The sequence below is a fragment of the Ranitomeya imitator genome, chromosome 1, assembly GCF_032444005.1.
Source record: "Ranitomeya imitator isolate aRanImi1 chromosome 1, aRanImi1.pri, whole genome shotgun sequence".
Taxonomy (NCBI): domain Eukaryota; kingdom Metazoa; phylum Chordata; class Amphibia; order Anura; family Dendrobatidae; genus Ranitomeya; species Ranitomeya imitator.
Genome location: NC_091282.1, coordinates 595,361,040 through 595,384,894, shown reverse-complemented (window position 1 = coordinate 595,384,894; position 23,855 = coordinate 595,361,040). Strand labels below are relative to the sequence as shown.

The 23,855-nt window shown below is 45.1% G+C and overlaps 1 protein-coding gene and 1 long non-coding RNA gene across 2 annotated transcripts in view; both read left to right on the top strand.

The window, feature by feature from the left end:
* LOC138657955 (uncharacterized) overlaps positions 1-23,855 on the top strand; it is an 84,035-nt gene that overhangs the window by 36,930 nt on the left and 23,250 nt on the right. The gene's annotated exons all lie outside the window — the stretch shown is intronic.
* Positions 3,608-5,116, top strand: LOC138657954 (uncharacterized). Its single transcript, XM_069745542.1, has 2 exons — positions 3,608-3,929; positions 4,021-5,116. The coding sequence occupies exons 1-2, from the start codon at positions 3,916-3,918 to the stop codon at positions 4,979-4,981; spliced, it is 975 nt and encodes a 324-aa protein (XP_069601643.1). The 5' UTR covers positions 3,608-3,915; the 3' UTR covers positions 4,982-5,116.

Genomic DNA, 23,855 nt, shown 5'->3' with positions numbered 1-23,855 from the left:
CAAGGTACATCCTTTGCAGGTTAATGACTTGCCTGTAAGGCCAAATATTTAACCCCAGACTGAAAGTTTTCTCCCCCACTTAGGCTTAGTTCAGACGCAGCGTTTTTAAAGCGTTTTTCAACTTTAACATTGCTTTCAACCACTACAAATGCATTCACTGGGAAATGTCATTGCAACATTTAACAACCCTAGCTGGCCATGTGGTGTGTGACACATAAGCAGACCCATCTTGTTTCATTTATGAAGGAGGGACTCTTAAAGTCACAGAGGCTATTTTTACTGGTGCATCAGGTTGCATTAATCTTCTTAAAGGGCCATTATGAAACAGTGGGTCTCCTAAGCTGCTGTTACCTATGCAGAGAGTGGATGGGCTGCCAAGAATTACAACGCACCACAATACCCCTGTCATAAGGTGTCCAGGGGGCACTCCTGAAAAAGTGTTGCATTGAATTCAAGGCCTGCCCTGCTACCATTTCATATGCACCCCAATAAGCCTTTGAACCCACATACTGGATGGGTCCATGAAAATCTACTTCACAATATGCATTATGTACTCCTGTACTTTGTTTTACACATTGGCAGTAAGGCCTGCCCTGCTGCATAGTCTTTCATATGCACCCCATTACACCTTTGAACCCACATACTGGATGGGCCCATGAAAATCCACTCGTATTTTTTAATGGTATGATGGTTCCCTCTTTGCATAATTATTTACAGGAGATTTTGGTAATTTTATTTGCCATGTTTTTAACACTAAGGTTCAGATATGGCTTTAAAAAAGGCTAATGCTTGCAATACAATGCAATTTTATTGCAAACTACAAAATTCAAGGAATAGTATGATTGAATAGTGTGAGTGCGTACACTTTTATGTATGTACTTAACATACAAAGGTTAAAAAGTACATATAAGGATTAAATAAATATAGTGATTACGTATATATGAAGATTAACTACATACAGTATACTTACAGTAGATCATCACCAAGAGGCTTTTAAACATCATCCGTCTGGAATATCAGAGAAGTAACACCAAGACAGAGAACCCCTGGGAGATTACCTACATTGCATAGGCATCCCCAATTATGCAGGTATCAGCACACTGTACATGTACAGGTACCCCAGTTGTGGCATCTGTCCTAGTCATGTTTCTCTGGTCTTATATAGTGATTTACACTATGTAGTAACTGTAGTTTCACCCAGACCTTCAAGTGGCCACTTTTCAAGGTTGGATGAAACTGAGATATCATGGAATCATCAGACGAGGGGCCATAAACCCCTAGAAAATAAAAGCCACAAGGATTTAGATCAAACCACCACCGGCATAGTTTCTGTACACCATAATGGTTTACAATGAAATATAGAGGCTTAGAACTGTTTGTGAAGTGAATAAACAAACATTTATCAAGATTGTGTCACTATGAGCATTGACTGTCACATCTGTAAATGTTTTACAAGAAATGCAGCTATGTGATTGTCTGAATGCATTGGGTATACAGTATTTAAATCTTGGTTACAAATCGCCATTTGTAAATTCGCCATTTGTACATTTGAGGCAGTCAAAGTTATGTATCTCAAGGAGAGAAACTAATATAGTGGACAAAGCTATATTTTTAATGAACTACTGAGTCAAACTAACAGCTTTGCTTTATCAAATTTATATGAAGTGTATTGTGTCCAATGTGAGAAACCAGGCAACACAAAAAGAAGCTTTTTAAGGGAGCTTTTTAACCCCTTCACAACATGCGCTGTACTAGTACTGCGCATGTCGTGTCTCCCCCTTTGATGTGGGCTTCGGCGGTGAGCCCGCATCAAAGTCGCAACATGTCAGCTGTTTTGTACAGCTGACATGTGCGCGCAATAGTGGCGGGTGAAATCGTGATTCACCCGCCGCTATTAACCAGTTAAATGCCGCTGTCAAACGCTGACGTCGCTTCCTGCCGTGTGGCCGGAAATGATCGCATCGCCGACCCCGTCACATGATCGGTGGTCGGCGATGCATCAGGATGGTAACCATAGAGGTCCTTGAGACCTCTATGGTTACTGATGCCGGCCTGCTGTGCGCGGCCCCCTGTGGTCGGCGCTCATAGCAAGCCTGTATTCCTGCTGCATAGCAGCGATCTTATGATCGTGGCTACGTAGCAGAGCCGATCAGGCTATGCCAGCTTCTAGCCTCCCATGGAGGATATTGAAGCATGGCAAACGTAAAAAAAAATGTTTTAAAAAATATGAAAAAAATAAAAAAAATATAAAAGTTTAAATCACCCCCCTTTTTCCCCATCCAAAATAAAACAATAAAAAAAAACCTACACATATTTGGTATCGCCGGGTTCAGAATCGCCCGATCTATCAATAAAAAAAGCATTAACCTGATCGCTAAATGGCATAGCAAGAAAAATACTCGAAACAACAGAATTACTTTTTTTGTTCGCCGCGACACTGCATTAAAATGTAATAACGGGCGATCAAAAGAACGTATCTGCACCAAATTGGTATCATTAAAAATGCCAGCTCAGCACACAAAAAATAAGCCCTCACCTGACCCCAAATCACGAAAAAAGGAGACGCTACGGGTAACGGAAAATTGCGCAATTTTTTTTTTTTTTTTTAGTAAAGTTTGGATTTTTTTTTACCATTTAGATAAAACGTAACCTAGTCATGTTTGGTGTCTATGAACTCGAAATGACCTGGAGAATCAAAATGACAGGTCAGTTTTAGCATTTAGTGAACCTAGCAAAAAAGCCAAACAAAAAACAAGTGTGGGATTGCACTTTTTTTTGCAATTTCACCGCACTATAATTTCCAGGTTCCAAGTGAACCTGGAAATTATAGGCCAGTAAGTCTAACCTCTATTGTTGGTAAAATATTTGAAGGGTTTCTGAGGGATGTTATTCTGGATTATCTCAATAAGAATAAGGCCGGGGTCACACTAGACCGTATTACGGACGAGTGCAGTGCGCTAAAAAATCGCATAGCACTCGTCCCAATGTTAATCTATGGGTCAGCTCCCATCATCCGATATTTTCTCGGCCGTATTCCGGATCCGAGTGAAATCGCAGCATGCTGCGATTGTCAGCGTATCTCGGCCAAGAATCGCCAATGCAAGTCTATGGGTGCGAGAAAAAATCGGATTACATACGGACCATGCGTGTGCATTGCGAGAAATACGGAAGACTTCTCCAGGTGACAGGAAATTGAATCATCCATTATCAGGAAGCTTTGGCATGCTAATTTCTGGCCCACGCTGGATTGCAAACCAGGAAGCACGCCTCCACGAAGTGTTCTGTTGTAGCAGCATGGCCAGGCATATTAATGTGGAGATGCTCATTGCTCTGGTCCATGATAGGCCCGAATTATGGGACCAACGCGACGCACATTATGCGGACCGTGCACGTAAAGACGCAGCATGGAGGTCAATATGTCGCCACATGTTCCCCGATTTTGATGAGCGACTTCAAGAGGTTCAGCAAGAAATATGTAAGTACCATTCTTCACCAAAAAATGTTGTTTATTATTAGTTTTTTCCTGACAAAAAAATAAGCCTCAAACCATCATGTGTTTTGTTTATGATGGGAGTAAATCATCCATGCTCTTGGTTGAAGATGCAAAAACATTACCAAGAGACACAAATATGGATTAAATTTATTTTAGCTATAGTCCGTTAATATAGGGCCAAAGGAATTTTATGTCCCCCTAGCCTCCTGGGCCCATGTGTTATTGCAAACCCTGTAACTGTTTGTGTGTGATATTTATATCGAATATTTTGTATATTTGCAGTCAATGATGTCAATAGACGCTGGCGGAGTTGCCGGGACCAATACCGGCGTGAACGACAACTTTCTGGGCGGAGTGGTGATGCAGCCCCCAAAAAAAGGAAATACCTTTATTATGATCGGCTAAATTTTCTTGCCCCGGTGATGGAGCTACAAACGTAAGTGCATGCATGTCTACAAATATTTACACATCTTATTATGTGAATATGTATGTATTTTTTAATATAAATAATCTTTTGTGAAATACAGAACAGAGTCAAATCTGTCTGAAAGAGAGACTGGATCTGACTCAGAGTTGCTGATTGACCCTGTTGCTGAAGATGCAGAAATGGCTGGACCATCTGGGCAAGCAACAGGCAGCAACCACCCACCACCACCACAACCAGCAGCAGCGTCTTCCGCTCCACAGGAGGCAAATCCTGAGGTTGATGAAGGAGCCCAGAGCAGCAGTCCAACATTGGCTCTGGATACATCACCACAGCCTACTACCAGACCAAACCGTGGTCGTTGCAGAAGGGTGGCTTTGAACATTGGCACCAGGAGGCAAGTTGATACCGAGGTGTTGGACTATCTGTCCCGAGCTGCCAATGACGATGGGGAGGAAGCTTACTTCCGCAGTCTTGCCCGCTATTTACGGCCCATTCCACGCTCGCTCAGGCTGCGGACCAGAGGTTGCATCCAAATTTTGCTAGATGCGGCAACACCCCCAAACAACCCCACTAATATTTCTAATTATCTTGAACGGTGGCAAATGTCATCTACGAACCTTCTGGCGGTGCAAGACCTTCCACAGGACCAATCACAAACTGTGTCAGCACCACCCCAGCAACCTATAGCTCCCCAACAACAGCCTGCACAAAGCACACAACAAGCCCAAAACAGGGGTATTTTTGATTTTGCAGCACATCCCCAATTTGACCAGTTGAACAGACACATGTTTGGAGGCTGGTCCCAGCATGTGTCTGCTCGACATGGCCATATTGGGGGTTCTGACCAAATGGGTCAATCCAGTACCCAGGACTTGATGCCCTTCTACCCTCCACATCAAGTGTTAGCTCATACACATGATCGCAACTTGCAGCAACACCCTCAATTTATATCTGCACTAACACAGGTAGACAGAGTGGTTGGTCAACCACCCAGGCCAAGTTCCGCACATGCTGGACACCCGCCATCACCATCACCACCCCCAACCTACCATAACCTGTAATGTTTTTGATGTTATATTATGGCTGTCATTTGGGCTTTTTGTTGTCCTAAGTTTTTTGGGACCTTGGCATGTAAAGCTGTGTTGTTTATTTTGCTCAAATTACATATGAGAATGGAAATATGTTTTTTGAATACATATATATGCGCTGAGCAGTAAAAATTTGTTCTGAAAACAGAGTCTTATGTATTGGTTCAGCTACATACATGATTTGTCAACTTTACACACTTACATCTTTTCATCATCAGATACATATTACACCAATTTCTGAAGCAAATTATGTGTTTTATTAACTTAGAATCTAAATCAAAATTAAGGCAAAACAGCATTGTCTTGCCAAACCGTAGATCCCTCTGGTGACACAAAAAAATTGGTTAAAACATCACGAACTTTTAGGCCAGAGGGCTGACGACGTGAAGGACGAACACGTGTAGTGGTCAAGACAGTATTTGCATAATCAATGTCATCTGCAGCAGATGATGGGCAATCATGGTCTCTTGTAAAGTTGTGAAGAACAACACATGCTTTAATCACGCCATTTACATTGCCTTCACTCAGTTGGATTGCAGACTGAAGGACCCGCCATTTTGCACTGAGAATGCCGAATGAACACTCGACCAGACGGCGGGCACGGGAAAGACGCAAATTAAAGATTCTGCGCCGGTAGTCCAGGCCTCTCCGTGGATAGGGTCTCATGACGTTCCTTGATAATTGAAAGGCCTCATCTGCTACCATCATGTAAGGGACCGCATCCAAATTAGCCCCTGGTATGTGACTTGGGGGTGGGAGATCCAATTCATTGTTGCGCAGCCGCCGACCCATAATGGAAGAACTGAAGACTCTAGAGTCTCCAGTTCTCCCATAGGCCCCAATATCTACAATTATAAACCTGTAGTTGCTGTCGACTAGGGCCAACAGCACTACAGAGAAAAACTGTTTATAATTATAGAATTGGGTCCCTGAACCTGGCGGCTTACGCACACGGATGTGCTTTCCGTCAAGAGCCCCAATACAGTGCGGAAACTGGCATGTGTCCTGAAATCCTTGAGCAATACGTAACCAGTCTGCAATTTTGGGTTCAGGCATCACCTCTTGATGGAGTCTTCTCCAGATTTCCGTGCATGTATCGCGCACAATCCCAGAAATTGTAGATTTGCCCAATAAAAACTCTAAATGCAGGGCCGCATATGATAGGCCAGTGACAAGGAAGCTAAAAGACAAAAGAATATTGTTTTCAAATCTAAAATTAACACAATACAGGGTTATATGGGGCAATAAAACCCTAAAAAAAAAAAAAAAAAACATTAAGGACATGCTATGGCTTTGATCTTTGCAAAAATTTAATGTAAGAAAAGAAGGACAAATGATGTTGAAGTTACTTAACCATTTAAGTATCTAATTTGAATAAGGGGGATCGACCAAAAAATGTGTAACAGATTGGGTCAATTAGTATTAAGGCATACCGCAAGGTAAGGATAAGGCGCTCCTCAGCTGAAATAGATTTGCGCATCCTGGTGTCCTTCTTCGTGATCCCTGGACGCAAAATCTCCAACAAAATGTCAAAGGTTTGAATCCTCATCCGACAATAGTTGAAGAACTTGTCCGGATTAGTCCTCAGAGCAGCATACAGACGGCTGAAATGGCCTTTAGTGATACGTTGCTTGATAAGTGGATGTACCCACATCCGTCTCCGCCTCCTCGGATCTACAATAACTGGGTATGGCTGGCCAAAACGTTGGGAAAGTACCCAGTTGAAAAGCACACGCTCTGTGGTGTTGAAAGTCAGTCGATCAGACATGTTGCTCATCAATCCGAAGTGCACCAACACAAGCAGGGACTCTACTGCATAGATTGGTGGGTGGCACCTGCGTTTAGGGCCATTAAATAATGTTCTTGGTGATGATTTAAATTTTTTCAGGTGGAAAAACCGTTATGTCCATTTTGCAAGCCTGCGAGAAAATCTCGCCATACGGATGCCATACGGATGTCACACGGATGTCAAACGGATCATTTGATGCGGGAAAATCGCATCCTCGCACTGCACACGGATCACTGTTTTGTTAAAATTTGTGCGATTCTCGTCCGTCAAAAACGGACCGTTTTTTTATACGTTGTGTGTGTCCCCGGCCTAACTGTTTAACTCCATATCAGCATGGGTTTATGAGAAATCGCTCCTGTCAAACCAATCTAATCAGTTTTTATGAAGAGGTAAGGTATAGGCTGGACCACGGTGAGTCATTGGACGTGGTATATCTCGATTTTTCCAAAGCATTTGATACCGTGCCGCACAAGAGGTTGGTACACAAAATGAGAATGCTTGGTCTTGGGGAAAATGTGTGTAAATGGGTTAGTAACTGGCTTAGTGATAGAAAGCAGAGGGTGGTTATAAATGGTATAGTCTCTAACTGGGTCGCTGTGACCAGTGGGGTACCGCAGGGGTCGGTATTGGGACCTGTTCTCTTCGACATATTCATTAATGATCTGGTAGAAGGTTTACACAGTAAAATATCGATATTTGCAGATGATACAAAACTATGTAAAGCAGTTAATACAAGAGAAGATAGTACTCTGCTACAGATGTATCTGGATAAGTTGGAAACTTGGGCTGAAAGGTGGCAGATGAGGTTTAACAATGATAAATGTAAGGTTATACACATGGGAAGAAGGAACCAATATCACCATTACACACTGAACGGGAAACCACTGGGTAAATCTGACAGGGAGAAGGACTTGGGGATCCTAGTTAATGATAAACTTACCTGGAGCAGCCAGTGCCAGGCAGCAGCTGCCAAGGCAAACAGGATCATGGGGTGCATTAAAAGAGGTCTGGATACACATGATGAGAGCATTATACTGCCTCTGTACAAATCCCTAGTTAGACCGCACATGGAGTACTGTGTCCAGTTTTGGTCACCGGTGCTCAGGAAGGATATAATGGAACTAGAGAGAGTACATAGGAGGGCAACAAAATTAATAAAGGGGATGGGAGAACTACAATACCCAGATAGACAGGAACACATGGGCTACTTGCACAGTGAACAAGTCTGTATGATCATGTTCACACACCACCAAGAAACCTGAAGACACAAAAGAGAATAGTAAAACCAAAAACACTCAGTTTGAAAAAATGTTGCAGTAATCCGCAAGTGCTAGTAAAAGATGTAAAAAACAGGGTATTTGGTTGATACGTTTTTTGCAAAAAATGTATACTAAGCTGCTCTACCAATCTTCACGTTTTTTTGCAAAAAACGTATCAACCAAATACCCTGTTTTTTACATCTTTTACTAGCACTTGCGGATTACTGCAACATTTTTTCAAACTGAGTGTTTTTGGTTTTACTATTCTCTTTTGTGTCTTCAAATACCCAGATAGATTAGCGAAATTAGGATTATTTAGTCTAGAAAAAAGACGACTGAGGGGCGATCTAATAACCATGTATAAGTATATAAGGGGACAATACAAATATCTCGCTGAGGATCTGTTTATACTAAGGAAGGTGACGGGCACAAGGGGGCATTCCTTGCGTTTGGAGGAGAGAAGGTTTTTCCACCAACATAGAAGAGGATTCTTTACTGTTAGGGCAGTGAGAATCTGGAATTGCTTGCCTGAGGAGGTGGTGATGGCGAACTCAGTTGAGGGGTTTAAGAGAGGCCTGGATGTCTTCCTGGAGCAGAACAATATTGTATCATACAATTATTAGGTTCTGTAGAAGGACGTAGATCTGGGGATTTATTATGATGGAATATAGGCTGAACTGGATGGACAAATGTCTTTTTTCGGCCTCACTAACTATGTTACTATGTTACTTGGAATTTTTTTCCCGTTTCTAGTACACGACATGCTAAAACCAATGATGTCGTTGAAAAGTGCAACTTGTCCCACAAAAAACAAGCCCTCACATGGCCATATTGACGGAAAAGTAAAAAAGTTATAGCTCTGGGAAGGAAGAGAGCAAAAAACAAGAATGCAAAAACAGAAAAGGGCAATGTCGTGAAGGGGTTAAGGTACACAAATGTTATCAAGGTTTTGCCAGCAAGGATGTGGTTTCACCAATGTGGGGTACCTTTTTTAAAAATATCCTAGTGCCATCGCAGATCCCTTGCCCAAAATTCACTGGTCTATAACAGTAACAAGCATATTCACCCTTGTGATCTAGTAGCAGTTAAACAAGAGACATTGCAGGAAACAGAGTTAAGAAGTAAGACCAATGTAGTGGTGTGGGTCACTGAGACTTGTAATGCAGTGCATGAGCTGTCAAACAATTCCCCAAAGGGAATACCATTTTTAAAAATAGACTAGTGCCATCGCTGGTCCCTTGCCCAAACTACACTGGCCTATAACAGTGCAACGCACGTTCACCCTGGTGATCTAGTGGCAGTTAAACAAGAGACATTGCAGGAGACAGAGTTAAGAATTAGTCCCTATGTAGTGGTGTATGTCTCTGAAACTTATAATGCAAAGCATGAGCTGCCAGACAATTCCCCAATGGGGGTAGCTTTTTTAAAAATAGACTAGTGCCATCACAGCCCCCTTGCCCAAAATGCACTGCACAGAGCACATCCACCCTGGTGATCTAGTTGTAGGTGAAGGAAACACTGCAGGAGACAAAGTAAAGAAGTAGGCCCAATGTAATGTAATGGGCAATTCTCAAATGTGGGTTCCTTTCTTTACAAAATAAAATAGTGCTATCACAGCCCTCTTGCCCAAAATGCACCGTACAGAGAACATTCACCCTGGTGATCTAGTGGCTGTTAAAGGACACATTGCAGGAGACAGAGTTAAGAAGTAGGCCCAATGTAGTGGTGTGTGTCTCTGAAACTTATAATGCAGTGCATGAGCTGCCAAACAATTCCCCAATGGGGGTACCTTTTTTAAAAATAGACTAGTGCCATCACAGCCCCTTGCCCAATATTCACCTGCCAATAACAGTACTGAGCACGTTCACCCTGGTCATCTAGTGGCAGTTAAAGGACACATTGCAGGAGACAGACTTAAGAACTAGGCCCAATGTAATGTAATGCCCAATTCCCCAATATGGGGTCCTGTTTTTACTAAATAAAATAGTGCCTTCACAGCCCCCGTGCCCAAAATTCACCAGCCTATAACAGTACAGAGCACGTTCACCCTTGTCACCCAGTGGTTCTGGATGATGATGAGGATAACAACAACCAGAGTAAATGTGGAAGCGTATACCCATGTGTGGTTGTGAAGAGGTGCATGAGAATACACCTACCCATAAGAGAGAATGTATTTGAGGTTATGATTCGCTGTTTTAATTTGGTGGTGTACAGAAGTCTTTCCCAATCCAGCCCTTGTTCATTTTTATAAGAGTCAGCCTGTCATCATTTTCACTTGACAGGCGGATGCGCTTATCTGTTATAATTCCACCAGCGGCACTAAAAACCCGCTCTGACAGAATGCTAGCAGCAGGGTACGCCAGGACCTCCAAGGCGTAGAGAGCCAGTTCATGCCACGTGTCCAGCTTGGATACCCAATAATTAAAAGGCACAGAGGAATCACAGAGAACATTTGTACGATCTCCAAGGTACTCCCCCACCATCTTCACAAACATTGCCCTTCTTATGACAGCACCCCTTGCCTCTGTGCCTGTTATGATCCGGTGACCTAGGAGCTGCATGAGAACTTTCACTGGAGAAAGTGGCCACTGTACTGACCGCAATCCTGAACTTAACACCGCAACTAGAAGTAGCCGTGGAGTGTACCTAACACACCTAGACACCTGGTCACAGCCGGAGAACTAAATACCCCTAAAGATGGAAATAGGAATACTATCTTGCCTCAGAGAAAATCCCCAAAGGATAGACAGCCCCCCACAAATATTGGCGGTGAGTCGGAGAGGAAAAAACATACACAGGCAGAAAAACAGGATTAGCACAGGAGGCCACTCTAGCTAGATAGGACAGGATAGGACAGAGTTCTGTGCGGTCAGTATAAAAACCCTTCAAAACATCCACAGCAGAATACACAAAAACTTCCTACATCTTTACTAAAAGATGTAGGAGCGTAAATCTGCAACTCCAGTGAATCCTACAATCAGAGCAGGAATAAAACTGAAACAAGCACACTGGCAGTGTGCCACAGAAACAAAAACCAAACACTTATCTTTGCTGAAATAGGCAGCGAGCAGGAGAAGCCAGAAAGTGATCCAATACTTCACAAGGAACATTGACTACTGGCAAGGGCTAAAGGATCCTGCCCACTTAAATATCCCAGTCAGAATTGTAATCATCCGATACACCTGGCCAGGTCTGTGACTCAGAGGCAACTGCATTCCCACCTACAACCACTGGAGGGAACCCAAGAGCAGAATTCACAACATTACCCCCCCCCATGAGGAGGGGTCACCGAACCCTCACCAGGGCCCCCAGGACGATCAGGACGAGCCAGATGAAAGGCACGGACCATATCAGCAGCATGGACATCAGAGGCAAAAACCCAAGAATTATCCTCCTGGCCATAACCCTTCCATTTGACCAGGTACTGGAGCTTCCGCCTCGAAAAACGGGAATCCAAAATCTTCTCAACAACATATTCCAACTCCCCATCAACCAACACAGGGGACGGAGGATCAACAGAGGGAACAACGGGCTCCACATATTTCCGCAACAAAGATCTATGGAAGACATTATGGATAGCAAAAGAGGCCAGATGTTATGATCTGGTGGCCTTGGAGCAGCATGAGACGTACTCTGGAGAAGGTGGTCCCTGTACTGACCGCAAACCCTGAACCTAGCAGCGCAACTAAAAGTAGCCGTGGGGGGCACCTAACACTCCCTAGACCCCTCGGCACAGCCTAAGATCTAACTAACCCTAAAGACAGAAACAGGAAACCTATCTTGCCTCAGAGAAAATCCCCACAGGATAGATAGGCGCCCCACAAATGTTGACTGTGAGAGGAGAGGGAAAAAACATACGCAGATATGAAATCAGATTTTAGCATAGGAGGCCATACTAGCTAAAAAGAAAGAATAGAACAGAGTACTATGCGGTCAGTATAAAAACACTAGAAAATATCCATCGCAGAAAATACGGATCACCACATTTGACTAAAGACATGGGGGGTACATCTGCATCTCCAGAGAAATAGCTAGGCTGCAAAAAATCCTTCACAGACCAAGCTGGACAAGACAGAAACATGAAAATGCACAGAACTATAAGGTCCACTGCAGGTGGACAGCAAAAACAAAGCCAGGACTTATCTTTGTAGAAAAATGCAGCAAACTGGAGAGACCAGCAGGGAAGTGAATCCTTCAAGAACAATGGACAACTGGCACTGACTAAAGGATCCTGCAAAGCTATATACCCCAGTCAGTCCTGCAATTAGTAGATACACATGTCCACTCCTGCAATCCAGGCACAACTGCATTACCCTCTACAACCACCGGAGGGAGCCCAAAAGCTGAATTCACAACACCGGAAGCGCCAGTTGAAAAGACACCAGATTAATAATCTCAGAAATCCTATAAGGACCAATAAACCGAGGCTTAAACTTAGGAGAAGAAACCTTCATAGGAACATGACGGGAAGACAAACAGACCAGATCCCCAACCCGAAGCCGGGAACCAACACACCGACGACGATTAGCAAAACGTTGAGCCTCCTCTTGAGACAACACCAACTTGTCCACCACATGAGCCCAAATCTGCTGCAACCTGTCCACCACAGAATCCACACCAGGACAGTCAGAAGGCTCAACCTGCCCAGAAGAAAAACGAGGATGAAAACCAAAATTACAAAAGAAAGGCGAAACCAAGGTAGCAGAACTAGCCCGATTATTAAGGGCAAACTCAGCCAATGGCAAGAAGGCCACCCAATCATCCTGATCAGCAGACACAAAGCATCTCAAATAAGTCTCCAAGGTCTGATTAGTTCGCTCGGTCTGGCCATTTGTCTGAGGATGAAACGCAGAAGAAAAAAGACATATCAATGCCCAGCCTAGCACAAAAGGCCCGCTAAAACCTAGAAACAAATACCATGCAAACGAACCACATGCTGAAAGAACAACGGAACCAAATCTGAAGAGGAAGGCAATTTAGGTAAGGGCACCATATGAACCATCTTAGAGAACCGGTCACAAACAACCAAGATAACAGACATCTTCTGGAAAACCGGAAGATCAGAAATAAAATCCATCGAAATATGCGTCTAGGGCCTCTCAGGGACTGGCAGTGGCAAAAGCAACCCGCTAGCACGGGAACAACAAGGCTTGGCCCGCGCACAAGTCCCACAGGACTGCACAAAAGAACGCACATCACGTGACAATGAAGGCCACCAAAAGGACCTACCAACCAAATCTCTGGTACCAAAAATGCCAGGATGACCGGCCAACACGGAACAGTGAACCTCAGAAATCACTCTACTAGTCCATCTGTCAGGAACAAACAATTTCCCCACAGGACAGCGGTCAGGTTTGTCAGCCTGAAATTCCTGAAGAACCCGTCATAAATCAGGGGAAATGGCAGAAAGGACCACCCCCTCTTTCAGAATACCGACCGGCTCTAAGACCTCAGGAGAATCAGGCAAAAAACTCCTAGAGAGGGCATCAGCCTTAATATTCTTAGAACCCGGAAGGTACGAGACCACGAAATTAAAACGGGAAAAAAACAATGACCATCGAGCCTGTCTAGGATTCAGCCGTTTAGCAGACTCGAGGTAAATCAAATTCTTATGATCGGTCAAGACCACAATACGGTGCTTAGCTCCCTCAAGCCAATGTCGCCACTCCTCAAACGCCCACTTCATAGCCAACAACTCTCGATTGCCGACATCATAATTGCATTCAACAGGCGAAAACTTACGGGAAAAGAAGGCACACAGTTTCATTAAGGAACCAACAGGATCCCTCTGAAACAAAACGGCCCCTGCCCCAATCTCAGAAGCGTCAACCTCAACCTGAAACGGAAGAGAAACATCCGGTTGGCGCAACACTGGAGCAGAAGTAAATCGACGTTTAAGCTCCTGAAAGGCAGAGACAGCCGCAGAGGACCAATTCGCCACATCAGCGCCTTTCTTCGTCAAATCGGTCAAGGGTTTAACCACGCTGGAAAAATTAGCAATGAAACGGCGATAAAAATTTGCAAAACCCAAAAATTTCTGAAGGCTCTTCACAGATGTGGGCTGAATCCAATCATGAATGACCTGAACCTTAACCGGATCCATCTCTATAGACGAAGGAGAAAAAAATGAAGCCCAAGAAAGAGACTTTCTGCACCCCAAAGAGATACTTAGACCCTTTCACAAACAGGGCATTGTCACAAAGGATCTGAAATACCATCCTGACCTGTTGCACATGAGACTCCCGATCATCGGAAAAAATCAAAATATCGTCCAAATATACAATCAAGAATTTATCAAGATAAGTCCGGAAGATATCATGCATGAAGGACTGAAAAACAGATGGAGCATTAGAGAGTCCGAATGGCATCACAAGGTATTCAAAATGGCCTTCGGGAGTATTAAACGCAGTTTTCCATTCATCACCCTGCTTAATACGAACAAGATTATATGCCCCCCGAAGGTCAATCTTCGTAAACCAACTAGCTCCCTTAATCCTAGCAAACAAATCGGAAAGCAAAGGTAAGGGGTATTGAAACTTGACCGTGATTTTATTCAAGAGGCGATAATCTATACAGGGTCTCAAGGAACCATCTTTTTTAGCAACAAAAAAGAACCCCGCTCCCAACGGTGAAGAAGATGGCCGAATATGCCCTTTCTCCAAAGACTCCTTAATATAGCTCTGCATGGCGGTATGTTCAGGCACAGATAGATTAAAAAGTCGACCCTTAGGAAACTTACAGCCTGGAATCAAGTCAATAGCACAATCGCAGTCCCTGTGCGGTGGAAGGAAACTGGACTTGGGCTCATCGAATACATCCTGAAAATCAGACAAAAACTCTGGAATTTCAGAAGGTGAAGAAGAGGAGATTGACATCAAAGGAACATCATTATGAACCCCCTGACAACCTCAGCTAGTCACAGACATGGACTTCCAGTCCAACACAGGATTATGTACCTGCAAACATGGAAAACCCAGCACGATAGCATCATGCAAGTTATGCAACACCAGGAATGGACAATCTTCCTGATGGGCCTGCGACATGCGCATGGTCACCTGTGTCCAAAACTGGGGCTTATTTTTAGCCAAGGGTGTAGCATCAATGCCTCTTAAAGGAATAGGGTTCTGCAAAGGCTGCAAGGGAAAACCACAATGCTTGGCAAACTCAAAATCCATTAAATTCAAGGCGGCTCCTGAATCCACAAACGCCATGACAGAAAATGATGACAATGAGCAGATCAAGGACACAGAGAACAGAAATTTAGGTTGTACAGTACTGATGGTAATTGAACTGACGATCCTCTTTGTCCGCTTAGAGCAGACAGAAATGACATGAGAAGCGTCGCCACAATAATAACACAACCTATTTTAACGTCTGAAACCTTGTCGTTCCGTTCTAGACAGAATTCTATCACATTGCACAGGCTCAGAAATTTGCTCTGAGGATAACGCCACAGTGCGCACAGTTCTGCGCTCCCGCAGGCGTCGGTCAATCTGAATGGCCAGAGACATAGAATCACTCAGACCGGAAGGCATAACATCTTTTTTTTTTTTATATTAAATAGGTTTTTATTAAAGTCGAATATGAACAATACAATTTATGCATTTTTCCATTATTTTACATTTTCCAAATCCCCAACAATCCCAACAAAACCCAAACCTCCCCCTCCCCTGACAGCTCATACCCATTTATACTTTTGTTACCAGTGTTGATGGTTCTTTGAGCTATTTGACTCACTTATGTCCGCTTGTTCCTTTAGCACTCTCTTCCTTTCAGAGGCCCTCATCCTCCCATTTCCCATAACTACTCATCCTAGCTCGAGCCACGGAGACCACATTTTGTCAAACGTTTCTATTTTCCCATGTCTTTTGTAGACCCCCTTTTCCAAATTGAGACCATGTTTAACATATTTCAGAAATTCACCCCTTGTAGGCGGTTCCTCCTTGATCCAGTTCCTTGCTATTACCTTCCTTGCCATATATAATAGCCTAGCTATTGCTATCTTCCAGGTGTTATCCACTCTAATTTCCTCTACATGTCCCAGTATACACACTATCGGATCTCTCGGCACTCTGCATTTATACGCCCCTTCCACACGGCTCATTACCACCAACCAGAAAGCAACCATAACATCTTTAACGGATTCAGAAAGCCCCCTTTTGAAAATTGCCGCCAAAGCATCATTATTCCATTTAGTCAACACAGACCATTTTCTGAATTTCTGACAATACAATTCTGCCGCCTCTTGACCCTGAGACAGGGCCAACAAGGTTTTCTCAGCTTGATCCACAGAATTAGGTTCATCATATAATAGTCCTAAAGCCTGAAAAAAGGAGTCAATATTAAGCAAAGCCGGATTCCCAGATTCCAGGGAAAACGCCCAATCCTGCGGGTCGCCACGCAGCAGGGAGATCACGATTTTTACCTGCTGAATGGAATCACCAGAGGATCGAGGTCTCAGGTCAAAAAACAGTTTACAGTTGTTTTTAAAACTCAAAAATTCAGACCTGTCACCAGAAAACAAATCATGAATAGGAATCTTCGGTTCTAAAGCAGGAGTTTGAACAATATAATCAGAAATACCTTGCACCCTAGCAGCAAGCTGGTCTACACGAGAAACTAATTCCTGAACATTCATGCTTGCACCAGGCTCCTCAGGCACCCAGAGATAAAGAGGGAGGAGAAGACAAAACAGACTGGAGAAAAAAAATGGCTCAAGAGCTTCCTTCCCTTCTTCTGAGATGCACTTAACTCATTGTTGGCCAGTAGTACTGTTATGATCCGGTGACCTAGGAGCTGCATGAGAACTTTCACTGGAGAAAGTGGCCACTGTACTGACCGCAATCCTGAACTTAACACCGCAACTAGAAGTAGCCGTGGAGTGTACATAACACACCTAGACACCTCGTCACAGCCGGAGAACTAAATACCCCTAAAGATGGAAATAGGAATACTATCTTGCCTCAGAGAAAATCCCCAAAGGATAGACAGCCCCCCACAAATATTGGCGGTGAGTCGGAGAGGAAAAAACATACACAGGCAGAAAAACAGGATTAGCACAGGAGGCCACTCTAGCTAGATAGGACAGGATAGGACAGAGTTCTGTGCAGTCAGCATAAAAACCCTTCGAAACATCCACAGCAGAATATACAAAAACTTCCTACATCTTTACTAAAAGATGTAGGAGCGTAAATCTGCAACTCCAGTGAATCCTACAATCAGATCAGGAATAAAACTGAAACAAGCACACTGGCAGTGTGCCACAGAAACAAAAACCAAACACTTATCTTTGCTGAAATAGGCAGCGAACAGGAGAAGCCAGAAAGTGATCCAACACTTCACAAGGAACATTGACTACTGGCAAGGGCTAAAGGATCCTGCCCACTTAAATATCCCAGTCAGAATTGTAATCATCCGATACACCTGGCCAGGTCTGTGACTCAGAGACAACTGCATTCCCACCTACAACCACTGGAGGGAACCCAAGAGCAGAATTCAAAACAGTGCCATTACGATGGGAGGGTCTGAGAAAAGTGTCCCAGAACTTTGCCATTGTTCCCCTGCCTGAGCTGGATTGCACTTCAGTCTCTCTCGCTTGGACTCCTTGGTTAAACAACAAACTCTGACGTCTGCTGCCAGTGTTCTCACATGGGAATTTTCTAAGTCATTCCACTACAGTGGCCCTCTGGTACTGCAACATTTTAGTACGCCTCGCTGCCTCTTTATAATGCGAGGGTCACATGAAACGCAGCGCAACACAAAGTCAGCTAAGCATGCCAGACTGCTAACAGGCAAGACTCACCAACAGGACAACTGACAATGCTGTCCTCCTCCTCCTCATTCTCATCCTCCTCCTCCATGTCCTCAGGCCATCCCTGCTGAACAGACGGTATGACAGCTGTGTTTGTAGTACCGTCTATAGCACATGAAAGTAGCTCCTGTTCTTCCTCCTCCTCCTCATTGACTACCAATCCACAATGAGAAGACATGAGGCTGGGCTGAATGTAATCCCCCTGTATGGTTTCTTGCTCCATGTCCTCGTGCTCTGCCTGCAATGCATCCTCTTTATTTGTGAGCAGAGAGGTTTTCAGTATGCTGAGAAGTGGGATGGTGACGCTAATTATGGCATCATCGCTGCTCACCATTTTGGGGCAGTCCTCAAACTTTTGGAGAATGGTACATATGTCGGACATTCATGTCCACTCCTGAGGTCTATGTGTGGAGTCTGTACTGAATATCGACGGCCTTGTTGATGTTGATAGTCAACAACTGCCCTCTTCTGCTCACAAAGCCTTTCCAACATGAGCAGCATAGAGTTCCAGCACTTGGGACATCACACCCCACCCGGTGAGCTGAAAGCTGCAAACGCTGCTAAAGCATGGTGTAAGGATTCGGAGAAGAATCTGAGAGTGGACCTTCTGGGTCGTGACTCTAGAGCCCCCGAGGTCGAGCGGACCAGATGGAACCACCCCCTATACAGGGAGCGTTAGGTGCAGGACCTTGGGGGAATGGAGACACAACAGCTAGAGCCAAAGGGACGACCCAAAAGAGAGAGAGAGACAACAGAGCTATAGGACTGGCTAGGAACGACAGGAACACTGGACTTAGCTGGATACGGCAGGAATACGGGACTAAGCAGGTTACGGCAGGAACACAGGACTTGGCAGGACACGGCAGGAACACAGGACTTGGCAAGACACGGCAGGAACACAGGACTTTAGCAGGATACGGCAGGAACACGGGACTAGGCAGGATGTGGCAGGAACACAGGACTTGGCAAGACACGGCAGGAACACTGGACTGGCAGGACACGATAGAAACATAGGGCTTAGCTGGTTACGGCAGGAACACAGGACTAGGAGGGACACGGCAGGAACGCAGAGCAGAGACGACTTGAACAAAGGACCAACTAAGCAGAGACACAGAGAGAACAAAGTAGGGAATAATACTGAGACTAGGATGCCTAGGGCATAGGAACGCTGAAAAAAGACAGAGATCCTACAAAGCAAAGGCGTCTTACCTGGGAAGACGCCGGGAAGAAATACCCGATGGGCGCCGCCATGTTGGGGCGGGGCCATTGGGTCCCGACCTCCCAGAAGACTCAGCGACGCAGGAGACGCAACCGCGCATGCGCAAAGAAACCAGACGCCGCGAACCCAGCAAAGGAAGAAGCAGAGCGGCGAGGGACAGGATCGTGAGTGCGCCGAGGGATAGGAGAAGGCAGGTGCGGACGTAACAGTACCCCCCTCCTTAGTCCCCCTCTTTTTAAGGCTAGAGAGGAATCTTTTCATGATAAGAGGAGCATTGATGTTCTCTCGGGACTCCCAGGACCTCTCCTCAGGACCAAATCCCTCCCAATCAATCAAAAAATAGGTTTTGCCCTTAACTACCTTTTTGGCAAGAATATCCTTAACATTAAAGATTCCATCAGAAGTACAGAGAAGAGGAGAGTGAGAGGTAGCGGAGTGAAAACGATTGAACACCGCGGGCTTGAGAAAGCATTGGGAATACGTAAGGAGGCAGGAAGCTTCAATTTGTAGGAAACATCATTAATGCGACTTAAGGTAGGAAAAGGACCAATATAGCGAGGACCCAGTTTGTAAGAGGGAATTTTAAGCTTGATATAGCGAGAGGAGAGCCAAAGTCTATTGCCGGGAAAATATGGAGGAGCATCCACCGCTTCTTATCAGCAAACCTTTTCATACTAAGGCTAGCTATCTCAAGAGCCTCTTTGGTCTCATTCCAAATCTTAGAGAACTCCCGGGACAAGAAATCTGCTGCTGGTACCCCCGAGGTGAGAGAAACAGGAAGAGGAATGCTCGGATGTTGACCATAAACCACAAAGAAGGGAGATTTGGAGGAAGCTTCTCTGGGAAGATTGTTATACGAGAACTCAGCCCAAGGGAGAAGAGAGACCCAGTCATTTTGGTGTGCATTGGAAAAATGTCACAGGTATGTAGTCAAAACCTGATTAACTCGCTCCACTTGACCGTTGGATTGAGAGTGATAAGCAGAAGAGAAGTCCAGGTTAATCTTCAATAGACTGCAGAGAGCTCTCCAAAAACGTGAGGTAAACTGAACTCCACGGTCGGAGACAATATGTTGTGGGAAACCATGAAGACGGAAAACTTGGTGTAAAGATTTTTGCCAACTCTGGAGCGGAAGGCAGACCAGGCAACGCAGTGAAGTGAGCCATCTTAGAGAACCGATCCACAATAACTAGAATGACAGAGCAATCCGAGGAACAAGGTAGATCGGTGATGAAGTCCATGGCAATATGGCTCCAAGGGACGGAAGGCACAGGCAGAGGATGCAGGAGACCGGAAGGAAGCTGCCTGGGAACTTTATTTTTGGCACAAGAAGAACAAGAAGCTATGAATTCGGTGACGTCTTGTCAGAGAGATGGCCACCAGTAGTGCCGAGAGATAAGGGAAAGTGTCTTCTTGACTCCTACATGTCCTGCAATCTTGGAGGAGTGACCCCAACGTAAAACTCTCTCCTTGTCTTGATTAGACACAAGAGTCTTGCCAGGAGGAGCTGAAACCACTCTTAGAGGAGCAAGAGTGACGATTCTTGCTGGATCAATGATGTGAGCCGGAGAGTCCTCTATGTCCAAAGGCTGAAAGGATCTTGAGAGGGCGTCCGCTTTGACGTTCTTATTTCCGGGTCGGAAAAGAAGTTCGAAGTCAAATCGTTCAAAGAATAAAGACCATCTGGCTTGTCGTGGATTAAGTCTTTGAGCAGACTGAACATAAGCCAAATTCTTGTGGTCTGTGTAAATGGTGAACGGATGAACAGCCCCCTCAAGGAGATAGCACCACTCCTCTAAGGCTAACTTGATAGCCAATAGTTCCTTATCTCCAATGGAGTAGTTCCGTTCTGGAGCAGAAAAGGCTTTGGAGAAAAAACCACAGGTAACCAAATGTCCAGAAGAGGATCTTTGCAAAAGTACTGCTCCGGCTCCGACAGAGGACGCGTCGACTTCAAGGACAAACGGTCTATTTGCATCAGGATGGTGAAGCACAGGGGCTGCTGCGAATTTCTGCTTAAGAGACAGAAAGGCCTCTTCAGCCTCAGAGGTCCAAAGACTGGAGTTGACTCCCTTGCGAACAAGGGCTGAGATTGGCTTGGTAATCGAAGAGAAATGAGGAATAAATTGTCTATAGTAGTTGGCAAAGCCAAGAAAACGTTGGATTGCTTTTATTCCAAGAGGACGAGGCCAGTCAAGGACAGAAGAAACCTTCTCAGGATCCATCTCCAGACCTGACCTCGAGATAATGTATCCAAGGAAGGGCAGAGAGGATTGCTCGAAGACGAATTTCTCAATCTTTGTGAACAGATGATTCTCCCTTAGCCATTGCAGAACACGGCGGACATCTCGTCTATGAGTGGAAAGATCCGGAGAGAAGATGAGAATGTCGTCAAGATAAACCACGACACTGGAGTAGAGAAGATCTCGAAATACATCGTTCACAAATTCCTGGAAAACTGCCGGAGCATTTCAGAGGCCAAACGGCATAACCAAATACTCATAGTGACTGTCACGAGAATTGAAGGTGGTCTTCCACTAATCTCCTGCACGAATTCGAACCAGATTGTACGCGCCATGCAGATCCAATTTGGTAAAAATTTGCGCTCCTCTGAGACGATCGAAGAGTTCCGGAATGAGTGGCAGAGGATATTTGTTCTTCACCGTGATGCTGTTTAGGCCTCGATAATCAATGCAGGGACGAAGTGAGCCATCTTTCTTCTTCACGAAAAATAAGCCTGCTCCGGCAGGAGAAGAAGACTTGCGAATGAATACCTTGGCAAGATTTTCTTGAATATATTCAGACATAGCTTGCGTCTCAACAGGAGAGAGAGGGTAGATTCTACCCCTAGGCGGGATAGTCCCAGGCACGAGATCTATGGGACAATCATAGGGTCGGTGAGGAGGTAAACCCTCAGCCTCCTTCTTGTCGAAGACATCAGAGAAAGAACTGTAGACATAAGGTAAAGCAGAGAAAGAAGAAGAAGAAGAAGAAGAGGAGACACCCACAGGACGCACCGGCAGCAGACAACGTTCCGAATAATGTTCTCCCCAGCGCAAGATATTGCCATTGCGCCAATCTAAAATGGGCTCGTGACTCGGTAACCAAGGGAGACCTAAAAGCACAGGATGAGACAGACCCGCCAGAACGTAAAATGCAATTTTCTCCCTATGCAGAGCCCCAACTTGAAGTTCCACCTCAAGTGTTACTTGCGTAATGGTCTCCTGTAAAGGTTTACCATCCACGGAAGCAAGAATTAAAGGACTCTCTAAGGTTTTGGCTGGAACAGAAAATTTAAAAACCTCTTCCAGTCTGATAAAATTTCCTGCTGCGCCCGAGTCCACATAGGCATCCAAAGAAATGCCCTTGCCAAAAATGTGCAATATGACAGACAAAGTGAGGGGTTGAGAGGTATCACACACACCTAGGGAGGCCTCTCTTACCTGACCTAGGCGGAGACGTTTTCCGGACGTTCAGGGCAGGACCGCAATAGATGAGAGGCACTCCCGCAGTAGAAACATAAACCTTGAGTACGCCTCTCCTTACGTCAATGTTCAGACATTTTGAGACGGTCCACTTGCATCGGCTCAGGTGTGGACGCCAGCGAGGAAGTTCCAGGCTGTGGACTGAGTGGCTTACGGGTGGCAGGGGAAGGCCGAAGAGATCTCCGCTCCCGAGCGCGTTCCTGGAAATGAAGATCAATACGGGTAGCTAAGGAAATTAAATCCTCCAAAACCGTAGGAGTGTCCCGACCAGCTAACTCATCCTTCATGCGCCCGGAGAGGCCTCGCCAGAAAGCACCCACTAACGCCTCATTATTAGTGTTGAGCATTCCGATACCGCAAGTATCGGGTATCGGCCGATACTTGCGGTATCGGAATTCCGATACCGAGATCCGATATTTTTGTGATATCGGGTATCGGTATCGGAAGTGTAAAATAAAGAATTAAAATAAAAAATATTGTTATATTCACCTCTCCGGCGGCCCCTGGACATCAGCGGGAGGATCCGGCGTCCGGCACGGCTTCTTTCTTCAAAATGCGCGCCTTCAGGACCTGTGGAATGACGTCCCGGCTTCTGATTGGTCGCGTGCCGCCCATGTGACCGCCACGCGACCAATCAGAAGCCGCGACGTCATTCCTCAGCTAAAGTCCTAGAATGAGCGCCTTCTAGGACCTGAGGAATGACGTCGCGGCTTCTGATTGGTCGCGTGGCGGTCACATGGGCGGCACGCGACCAATCAGAAGCCGGGACGTCATTCCACAGGTCCTGAAGGCGCGCATTTTGAAGAAAGAAGCCGTGCCGGACGCCGGATCCTCCCGCTGATGTCCAGGGGCCGCCGGAGAGGTGAATATAACAATATTTTTTATTTTAATTCTTTATTTTACACTTTAATATGGATCCCAGGGCCTGAAGGAGAGTTTCCTCTCCTTCAGACCCTGGGATCCATGAGGATACATTCCGATACTTGATGTCCCATTGACTTGTATTGGTATCGGATATCGGTATCGGCGATATCCGATATTTTTCGGGTATCGGCCGATACTATCCGATACCGATACTTTCAAGTATCGGACGGTATCGCTCAACACTACTCATTATTAAAGCCTAAATCAGAGGAGAGGGTATGAAACTGAATAGCGTATTGGCCCACAGATAAAGATCCCTGATGGAGAGAAAAAAGAGCCTCAGTCGTAGAGGCCAGACAACCAGGTTCATCAAAAACAAGACGAAAAGTCTCCAAAAATTCGGACAACCGGGAGACTAGG